Source organism: Oryzias melastigma, linkage group LG12, assembly GCF_002922805.2.
Source record: "Oryzias melastigma strain HK-1 linkage group LG12, ASM292280v2, whole genome shotgun sequence".
In the NCBI taxonomy this organism is placed as follows: Eukaryota; Metazoa; Chordata; class Actinopteri; order Beloniformes; family Adrianichthyidae; genus Oryzias; species Oryzias melastigma.
The window spans coordinates 25,595,323-25,606,787 of record NC_050523.1 but is presented as its reverse complement, the minus strand read 5'-3'; the positions used below and the strand labels follow the sequence as shown (position 1 = coordinate 25,606,787).

The following is an 11,465-nucleotide window of genomic DNA, read 5'->3' as shown; positions in this document are numbered from 1 at the left end:
TCAGTCATAATATTTTTAGGATATGGTTTTGTGTGGGAACCTCAACAATTGTTACATTTCTGAATTAGCATTTAATAGTGAGTTCAAAGCAAATGCAATATGCATATAAAATTCATGTTGGGCTCCTCTTTTTTCATGCACGTCAATAAAATCTTCATCTAAATAGTTAATTTGATATTAAGGTTCTAAAACTGCAGGCCGATTGGTTGGCCCTCACATTTTGATCTGTCTTTGCAAAAGGACTGAACTGAATAAACTTTATTCATATCACATGCAGAAATGTGTTACGGTCCTGCTTCAACCACGCACACGAGCACATGCAGGTCACACATCACGGAGTGCTCGTCTTACCGAACGCTCTCGGGCAGCTTGTAGTGAAGGCTTCGATTAGAGACCACATCTTCAACACTCTCCGTCATCTCACCCCTAGTTTTGCTGATCCAGTCTCGAAGCGGTCTGTCAAGGTGAGACAGAAACCGCCACATCAACACCAAGAGGGATCAGCTGTAATGCAGCTTAACACATTTTTCCCCAACATGAATACAACACACAACATGCACTTAAGTGCACACAAGGTCGTTTTATTTAACCATTTATGCAAAAATGTTTACAGAAAATTCTAATATAATTTATTGATGCATTTTCATGTTTTGAGGACATAATCAAATTGTCAAAATATAAATTATCATTAAAAAGCACAACAACACTCTTTACATTAAAGCAAGGTGGGAGAAAGAGGAAAACTCTGCGATCACACAGACGGATTGGGAACGTGTATGTGAAAGATACCGGGCTACAACAACATTTGAGTTTTGATGGAAATGTAATATAAAGCTCTTTATTACCCCTGCCCAGAAGAAATATCGTGGAACTGAAGTGTTTAACAGGGAAATGGCTCAACCCTGAATCACTGACAATCGAGGGTTGGATAAGTACTGAGCAGGAAATTTACAAAATGGAGAAACTTTCTTTTACATGTGTCAAAGTCAAGGCCAGGAGGCCGGATCCGGCCCTCCAGATCATTTTATTTTATTGTTATTAATGACCCGGTGTTATTTTGCTCTAATTTCTAACTTGTATAAAATTGACAAAATATATTTTTATGGAGAGTAAAATATTGAAAATGATTTAAGGTTTAAGTTGATTTATTCTGGAATAATATTCCTGACTTTTTATTATTCATGATTATGTTTAAAAGTTTATTATTGATTATTATTGGTTATTATTCCAGCTATGTGTTAGCTGTTTTAGTTCATTAATGCTTTTTAAAAAAAAAATAGGTTGTTTTGGACCTAGGCTAATATTTACACACTAGTTGTTTTGGCTAATTTAGGTCTTTTCAGTTTTTTTATGATATTTTTGAGTTTAGTCATTTTTTTAGCTACATGGTAGCTGTTTTGGCTAACCTTGTTTTTTTTGTTTTGTCTTTTTGTTTTTTAGGCTAATTTGCATTTAGCTAATATTTTAGGTGGCTATCAGATTCAGCGTTTTTAGCCAAGTTAAGTTTTTTTTGTTTGTTTTCAGCTTCAGTTATTTCAGCTCTCAATCTCAGCATCTTCAGCAGCCAAATTCAGCTTACAGCATTCACACTAGTATTATCACAGGTAATGTTATTTATCTAGTTCATAAATATGTTACAAAGTTACGGTTTTAAAGTTTTAACCATTTAATTTCTTGTTCAGTAAATGTTTATCCTGTTCGGCCCGTGACCTCAGGTGCGTTTTGGATTTCGGACCCTTGTGCGATTGAGTTTGACACCCCTGGACTAAGTGGACTGAATATGTGAAGCTTGCTGATTCTAATACTCTGTAGAAACATGTAAACGTTACAGATTTAAGTAACTTGGCTCCCCTTTAAGGCGCACACCCAAGTTTTTTTCCTTTTTCTCATTTTGTTGTTCTTATCATAAAAAAAACGATAAGCAACACAATGACATCTGTATGTTTACCAATCCCTCTTAGTCAATATGCTTTATCAATAAAACTTGAATGTGAAAAAATAAAAAGCACAAGGATTTGAAGTAGGAGTTCAATTAATACGGTGAAAATCAAACTCCATACTTGTGTTCAAGCTATAATCACAGAAGTGATGAATATTTCCATGCATCAACAATTGGTTGGTATACACGTACCTGATAAATGGGATTGCCATAAAAAACCTGTTAGGGGCAAGTCCAAGTTTAGACTTTGGGGTCATATCGTTCCGGTGACAAGGCAGCTTTTCAATGGAAAACCATTCAATATTCTACACGAGAAGTAAAACTTTGTCATGACACATGCAGTACATTAAATAATGTATTTTTTTTAAAGTTTTTTCATACCCTGATTTCCTTCCTTGTTTTGGGGTTGAACTTTGTATCCTTTGACACTCCTGGTATAATGTAAAGTCGAACCAACTGGTCTGTAATTTTTTGTTCAATGAATATGTCTTTGCAAATAAGTTTTTTTATGTCAAAACCTGTCTCTTCCATAACCTGTAAAGTACAATGGTCATTAGTTCTGAAAGTGTAATAACAGTAGAGGTTGCTCAGTAACCCTCACGACATTGGTCCCTTACTTCACGGACTGCACAGTCATGTGGAGCTTCATCCTCATTAACCTTCCCCTTTGGAAATCCCCATCCAGATTTTGCAAGGTAGCCCTGAACAAGCAGGACCTGAAAATATAAAATACAACACTGTGGGAGCAAGGAAAGGAGAGTAACGACATGTGGGCGTCAAAATTTGTTTTGGTGACGATAAAGCCAGAGAACAGCCCTGGAGCCTCACCAGGGGGCCCAGTCCCAAACGAACGGCCTACCATTGGGCCCCCAAGGCAGCCACGCCCCATGTTCCAGGCAACCACCCACCTGCCCCACTGGAGTCCAGCACAGAGTAATGCAGGCCCCCTGGCAAAGCCCGGGAAGCCAACTAATACTTCATACAACATGACGAGACTAATGTAACGACGTGGATGGCTAAAAACAGCATAATCATCATTGAAAGAACAGTGGGAATGCTTTGAAAATAGATTAAAAAAAAAGGTTAGAGTGAGACTTTTTCGTTAAAACATACATCTTTCATGGATTAAAAGTGGTTTGTACCAAGCCAGGCCACTTTTTTTGCTCTGAATTATTTTAGGAAAGGTCAGTGAATGTTTTTATTTATCAAGGAGACGTCTTGAAGTAGAATCATGGCATAAGGACTTAAAGTTTCCTTTCTTGATATGATTAACCCCTCAGCAAAGTGGCTTTGTTAGTCTGAGGGAGTTCATAGTCCAAAAGATTCTTCACCCACTTTAATTTTCTATTTATTGTTCTCTATGAGGACTGCTTCGAGGAGAAGACTAAGGATGTAGCTGGAAAAACAGCTAAATTTCATGTCTGCCACGGACACCAGTGAAGATAAAAAAATGCTTGGGGAAAAAAAAAAAGTTCAGCACGCCTTCTTGTGGGGTCTAGATGACCCCACTTTTAATGAAAACATGCCTAGGACAGCACAAGGGTTAAGCTAGTTTAAGAACTTGCAGGTGTTTTACCGAAATGCTGTATGAAAGCACAAAAATACATCAGTTAAAAATCAATCAATCCATTAAAAATGACCACATATTGTCACAATATGAGAAGCCAAAATCAACATACATTTTCCAGAGATTCATCCAGCATTATGGCTCCATAAGTTGGTACGCCCATCTTATATTCTTTCCACTGCTCCAAAACTTTCTGCACCTCCTCTCCATGAGGCAACAGAAATGGGCAATGATGGAAAAGTATGATTCTGTCAAGAATAACATTATTTTTCTGATATTAATGATCATTTCTCAGAGCTTACCTAAAGGACCCACCATGGCTTATTGTAACATATTAACAGTGGAGTGGTCAACACATCTACCCAAATTCTTATAGTGTAAGCTGCTATACAAAACACGTGTGAAGTGACAAAGCAGATGTAAGGATATCAGCCTTTGCAAAGTCTCTGATGCCACAATGAGGAGCTCCTGGTGTGTTTTGCAAGCAGAAGTCCAAGTAGAACCAATGGGCTAATTCAATCTGGAAGCACACTCGGATGGCATTGTCCCGCTCTTCACTTGGAATGTGAAGTATGAAACGGCTGCGGAAAAGAAGAGTTCAGGTTCAGGTTCACTTATTCTTATGTAATTCTCATACTTTGCCATGATTTGGGGCATGGGGTTTGTAAATGCTGTCCTTTTCTCTCTCTCTCGCTCTATATTTTTCTTTTTTTTTTTTTTGAAAAAACAATTTGATGTGATAAGTTTTAGTGTGGCTAGGCCAGTCACCGTAGTGTGTTTATTTCAGTCAAGATTTCCGTCTCTTTAGTGTTTTTGCCTAAAATGAAATACTCCATGCAATCTAATTCTATTTATTTCATAATAGATCGGATCAAAAGGAAAGTTGTCCCTACATTACTGCTGCCTCAAACGATTATTTAATAGTCGACTAATCAGAATATTTTTTGCAATTAGGCAACTAATTAAGATGTGAAGCGGACGCATCTTAACCATCATTAGCTTTAAACCAACAACAAATTAGATACATGTATACAGCATTACCTGTGATAATGCTAGTGGGAATGCTTTAGGATGAATTTGGCGGTTGAAGATGCTAGTTGTCACCGATAGCTGAAGATGCTGAAATTGATAGCTGAAATCACTGAAGCTGATGGCCAGCTACAATATCAGTTAAAAGCAAAATTAGATTAAAAAAATGAAAAAAACTAAATTAGTCAAAATAGCTAGCATGCTGAAATTTTATCTAAACTCTAAAATTGCCTAAAAAAAAACGTAATAAATGACGTAGTCCAAAAAGCTAACAGAATACCATTATAACTTTCAAATTTACAACACTTCCGACTCCATATAATAAAAATGTACGACTAATTGACTATTAAATTAGTCGCCGACTGTTTTAATAGTTGATGATTCGTCGATTAGTCGACTAATCGCGGCAGCACCACCCTACATGATAGGAAAAAAACATCAACCTCGATCTTAATAAACATTTGTTAAAATTCAAATAATTTCCAAATCGGATAATTCCAATAAAGTCAGATTGTCTTGACTGTGTACCAAAGGCCACAAACGGTGACAGCATCTATTCCTTTGTAAAGGAAATGCTACCATCACAAGGTTTGATGAGCAGGTGGCACAAAAATATATCCTTCATTATACATAAAAATACTCATTTGGCCGGTAAAAAAAACTTGGTTGGTAGATTTTTTTTTTTAAATCTATTAAAAAGACTTTTTTATTATATCTGTTTTAGAAAGTGGGAAAATGTCGATTTTCATCAAATATTATTTACAAGCTGATGAGAAAACTCTGATGACCCAGCATTCTCGTAGTATTTAAACGCATCACTCACAGACGAATCTCTGAGGCGTGAAGAGTCTCACCACAGATCTGTGGTTTTGTGTGTGCGTAACAAGAGATTTGTGCATGATTTTTAAAGATTTGCGTGTATCATTAGTTTCAAGCTGTTATAATTTTGATTTGTTCATGTGTAAATTTCCTTTTGTATTTTTATTTTATTATTATGCACATATTGTATTTTAAAAGTTACAAATTAAGGATTACGTAAGCACAAATCCTAAATTAGGCACAAATCAAGAATTATGCACGCATAAATCCGGGTAATACTTATTTCTCTCCACACTTTTGCGTCTTTGATAACACATTAAACTCTAGTATACTAGAGTTTAGTTAATAGTTTACAAAAATTAATGAACCAACTGTGACATAAGTGTTTTTTGTTTGTTTTTTATTTTCTAATCAATGCATTTCATTATTTCTGTAAGTAGTTTGAAATATTTGTGTGTCTTGTCCTGTATTTTTCATTATCTATGCTTATAAATAAATCAAACATGAAATGATGCTTTTCATTTCTCCTGTTGCTTCATTCCTACATTGTTTACATCACGTGGCCACCAGCTGGGTTGGTAGTTTTAGTCCAGTTATTCCGCTCTGGGAGCAGATTGTATTCAGACTGAAGAAACTCAGAGTAAACTGATTGGAAAAACTGAAACCACCAGAGAACGGTTCCTGGTCCCGGACCAGGGTTTGCTCAGACTGAAACACAATAACTTCTGGCTGTTTTATGGCCCTTAGCAAATAGTTGACTTTATGGCGTCGCCGGGAGATCACAGGTGACTCTGACTACGCATGCGCAAAAATGATCCTTCAGTTCTTTAAGTATGCGTTCTTTTAAAATTGTTACATTTACGGCAAAACGGGGACGGCTAACTGTAAAAGCTGTTGCTATTGCGTGAATTAATGGGTTAACTGAATATATCACAACGTCAAATATAAGTGGCGCTAACTTTAAGGATTACCTGCATAAATCATCCAAGACGCTAGACGGGATCTCGACTCGTTTGGTTTCCATGTTGACTCTATCGGCTTTGCCTCTCCTTCTTCACGTTGTGGTTCGGACGTAAAGAATGTTGATGGTTAAGACGAGCTGTGAAACACAACACGTCTGATAAACAATGGCTTCTTCTTCGTCGTCCTTGTCCTCCTCTTCTTCTTCTTCAGTAAGTTTGTTTTGGCGGCTGGTAAACAGCAGGCGCATTACTGCCATCTAGTGGTTTGGAGTGAGGGTCTGATTTTTTAAGCGGCTGCTGGAGGGGGCGGAGAAAGGCGCCAGAGATGAGGGCGAACGACGAGACTGTACGAGATCAAGGAGTTGGGGGTTGTCCATAGACTGTATATAAAATAACTGGACAAAGCATTCCCCCCCTACTTCCGTGTTCCATATAGGAAGTACCACTGGGTTGCAAAAAGGCCAAAGTCCCATTGACTTACATTGGGAAACAGACAGTTATTTCTCAGTCATTTTATATGTCAGAATAATCATTCTTCCTCTGCTGCTTTCTGCTTAACTTCTTTTTTCTAATCCTATTTTTTTTAAAAGATTTTTTTCCATTATCACAAGTTATTAGAGTTATAAATTGACCAATCAGATGGCTCAATAAGCGTTTGTGGGTCTGACGTCGAACGTCTGGGGGGTTTGATTGACAGATGACGGGTAGCCAATGGGAGCAGACTTCATCAATGGGTCCGTGAAGACCTTTTAACACCTACTTTACAATTCAACAATGTACCAATCATTGTCCTACTGTTGTTTTCCTCAATGGAATGTACCGATGCAGCAGTTTGAAACAACAAGAGGAGCATGCTGTCGACATTTTTAGATGAGGATTTACTCTGTAGAAATAGATTTCACTCTGAGGTTATGTGCTTTGGACTTTTTTCTTTGTTTAACGTTGGTTTTTCTTTATTTCACTGTTTTGATTGTAGCTCATGAATTATAAGTTTCGTATCATACAGAATGGTACAGCTCCTCCATAAAATCACCAACCAAAGTTTCATCTTCTTTGCTTTTCCAGCTTGAAGCCTGAATTAGACGCAGCTGTCTGAGGAGCGCGAGACAAATTTCAATGGATGTTGTCGTATTTTGAAACAGAAAGAAGATCCAGCTGTTCTCTTGTTAGGATGGTTATTTATTTTAAATACCGCTGAACGCGCTTCTCACGTGCATCTGATCAGACTGTAAACCTGGCCGCACGTGAAGTAACGCTGCGGCTCGCGCGAGGGGGGACGCGCGAAGTTCGGGCACGGCGTCACCCAAATGCTCCTTTTATCTCGACAAAAAGGAATAAATGTAAGTAAATCCAAAAGGACCGCTGATAGAATCAAATGTTGGGATGGTTTTCCCTCAAAGGCTTCAACAATGACTTGTACAATTCTCTCGAGACGCCGACGCTGAAGTTGGCTTCTGATTCACAGCGAGAGCGTTCCACTGTATTTTTCGAGCTCAGACCACCTAAAAACAGGTCCTGTTCGGAAAAATCGGAAGTCAACTTCACAGTCGTCTCGAGCCAGCGTTTACATCCGCGGTCTCCTGGTAGAGGCGTGGAAAGAGGTGGAGGATTGCAACAAACTCACTCCTGATTGGCGACAGTACTTCCTGTAGATTCCATGACTCAGCTATGACTCAGACCAATCGCTGAAGATTGTTTGCCAATGGCGGCATCCGTTTCAGGAATTGACGGTGAAAGCGGCGGCCTACTTTCGCGAGGAGAGGAAGTAATGCATTTCCAATGGGGGACCTCATTGCTCGCTCTGTCCATTGTTTTTACAGTCTATGGGGTTGTCCTTACCATTTGGCTGAAAGTTAATAAGCCACTCCTCCTAGTTTGATTTGTGCTGTTGTGTCTTTTATATTATTTTTTACCATCTTTTAGAGTAAAACTGTTGATAAAATAGCTGCGGGATTCATTGCATGTGCACTGTCCCAAATAAATAAATAAAAATAAATTAAAGTTACGTTTTAGAGGCAACAATAACAAATATGACCACAGATTATTTGAAATCTTCTTTATTTTTTCATCAGTGGTTCACTACCTTCCAGAAAAAGTTAAAAAATACACCGATGTCCTTCATTTAGCACCAGTTATTTCACACCGAACTACAAGAACTATTGGACACAGTTTCCCACAATGCATTGTTTTGTAGTTCTGAAGGCGGCCTGCAGCCAGCGCAGTACCTATTATCTGGCCCTGCCAAACATTACATGATAAAATTTAAAATATATATTAATACTGAATGTAGTTTCTATGGAGATCACCCAGAAACAGTAACTCATCTTTTCTGGTACTGTCTGTCCACACAGAGATTTTGGAAGGAGTTCAGTAGATTCATCATTTTTCATGTCTTCAAAGATTTCTCCCTGAAATGGGAAAATGTGTTACTTTGTTTTTTCAGGACACCAAAAAAAGCAAAAGGCTTTTTTAAATAATTAATTTATTAATTCTTCTGGCAACATACATAAATGTAAATTTACTAATAAAACACCATACTTCCCATAATTTGTTAAAGATGTAACTTTTTATATAAAATCAATATCCTTTTCCTCCAACAAAAAGGCTCTCAGAACTATTAAAATCTGTAACATTCTGCAAATATTTAATGAATCGACTCCACTGGCTGTTTAACATTATCTGTGTTGTATACTGATTGTATGTTGTACACTGCATTGATTTTTCTTCATGTTGTATACTTGCATTTTGTTCAATAAAGTTTAAAAAAAACTATTTTCTGGCTGCGCTGGCTTAGGAAGCCGCCTTGAACCCGCCCCTTTCTCGCAATACTTGGTGACGGCGCACATTTGACGCCAGTGCACGAAACTCACCAACATGCACCGCAATCCAGGCGATCTGCGCAGATCTGATATGGCCTATTTTATCCACCTCATATTGTTCTCTTTTTTTTGTTTTCCTTTTTTAAAATATGTTATTTTTTATCATATACAGTAGGAAAACAGAAGTGGAGCTTTGTGGCTGGAGAGAAGGAGCGCATAGGATGCAGAGACAGACATTTCACTGTGGCTGCACTAACCAGGCTAAAGGCAAAATAACAACAAATTCTAACTCTAGGGCTTGACTGCCTCACTCTCAGCCCTCATCCGCTTCAGGGCCTGCAGGGATGTGCTGACTACTTCTGAAGCACATATCAACTGAATGAACCTGCAGCATGGCATGTGCAGCCTTCAAGGAACCTAAGACTTTTAGGAGGAACTTTTCTATTTCAAAGAAATGATGCCTCTTTAACATCCTCAGTTATACTGACGCCTCTGTGCAGATGTTAACAGCAGCGGATCTGTGACCTCTGACAGGATCCTCATAAAATCATCCTCATTCTCCACAAGGTACTTGGTCACATCATGGTGGATGGTCCACCTGATCTCTAACAGTCGTTTTATGGAGGGAACATCAGAAAATCTGCATTGAACTGACTTTCATTAATTTTGTTTTGGATGTTGCGAGAGGTGTATTTAGCATTTTGTGGGAGGCTTTTGTTTGTTTTGTTAAACTTGGGGTCCTCTGTCAGTGTGTAGTCAACCAAATTTAACAACAGTCCTGCAGAGAAACCATCATTTGAATTTTCCACACTACCACCAAGTGGACGTTCATTCACTGCAAGGAACTGAACGACTTCTCCAATTGTTTTTATATTATATTAATTTTTTATCAATTTGAGTGGACCCTCTTAGATTTCTAATGGTTTCCCCTGTGACCTCTCTCTGGGAGATTCAGACCAGGATTTGGTATTTTTTTATGTGGCATTGACATTGACACATGCTTTGTAAATCTCTTGTCTTTTTACAGTGCCATTTTCCATTTATTTAATCTTTGTTTATTGAAAACCAAATCCCTGTCATTGTTTCCCCCAAATTTACGACACGGGAAACAAAAGCATGCATCAAGCTTTGCTGAATATTCTAGCCATGGTCTCCCACCATACCAGCCTGGGTAGAATGAGTGAGCGTTCTTACCAAAGTTACGTCTGGGCAAAACCAGAGCTGTGGGCTGTGAAGATGTTAAAGTGTTCAAGTCTGAATTTACATCATCTGTCATCTGAGGAGGAGAATTTGTTAAAATAACGAGTGATCAAATAATTTCAGTGATAAAAAACAGACGAAAACTCTGAACAGCGACTAAGCTCAATTGGAAATTGCGTCTGAGCTTTGCTGAGCCTGTGAGATCTACTGTGAGATCTGGAGTGAAGCGCGAGGCCACGCCCTCTCATCCATCTACCAATCAGCACTAGCTGCTGCTTTGAATGAGAGCCAGAGAGAGCAGAGAGCGCTCTGGAAGGGTAGGAAAAAATTATGGACAAGTATTACGGGGAGCAGTGCAGCCTCAGAGTGGGGTTGGACAGCTTTACCCCAAGGCAACGAGGCCTCACGGGGGTGTCAGACAGGTGGACAGCTTAGCCTGATCACATGATGGAGGGGTAGCAAAGGTAGCACTCGAACACGTCCACCACGTATTTTTTTATTTGCGCTGGCACAGTAAGTGTAGGTATAGGACAAACCCACGGGTAGGAAGGACTTAAAGAACTTCAGCCTTTTTTGATTGTACAAAAATTTGATGTGAAAAACATTGCATTTAACTAGTTGATCTAAGAACACAACTATTTGCTGAGTCTTGAAATAAAAATAAAACCCGAAATATTTAAAACAGAAGATAATATTTTGGGACATAACAGTTTGCAGTTAGAAAATCAAGGGTTCACAACAAATTCAAAAAGAAAATTCAAAGGTTTTAAAAATTCACAATCTGATGGAACAGAAAAACGTCCATACCAGAGTAGGTCCAATGACACCAAACCCTGACCTCACTTTGAAGGGGCCAGAGACCATGGACCTGTGGGACACAAGGTCCTGAGAGCACCTAGGCCTGGAGCAGGTCTGTTAGTTGTCATTCCTAAGGTGAGCTTTTATCCATTTTAGGTTAATATATGCCCAACAACGATGACCACCAGAAGCCTCCCAACAGGGTTCAGGGATGGCAAACCGGAGGACAGGGCTCTAGGCAATTGAGCAACCTGGAGCCCACACCCAGGGGGACGAGGTCTCCCCAGCTAAGATGTTATGGACTCCCCAACTGCGCAATAAAGGAGTCGCCA

The 11,465-nt window shown here is 38.8% G+C and overlaps 1 protein-coding gene across 1 annotated transcript in view; it reads right to left on the bottom strand.

The window, feature by feature from the left end:
* Positions 1–6,610, bottom strand: part of dcp2 (decapping mRNA 2) — a gene marked incomplete in the record, with an annotated part of 9,801 nt that extends 3,191 nt beyond the window's left edge. The window contains 7 exon segments of the mRNA XM_024264312.2: positions 352–456; positions 2,132–2,244; positions 2,321–2,473; positions 2,557–2,655; positions 3,619–3,746; positions 3,936–4,087; positions 6,326–6,610. Of these exon segments, the coding sequence (XP_024120080.1) occupies positions 352–456; positions 2,132–2,244; positions 2,321–2,473; positions 2,557–2,655; positions 3,619–3,746; positions 3,936–4,087; positions 6,326–6,378 (803 nt within the window).
* Between the last annotated feature and the right edge of the window lie 4,855 nt (positions 6,611–11,465).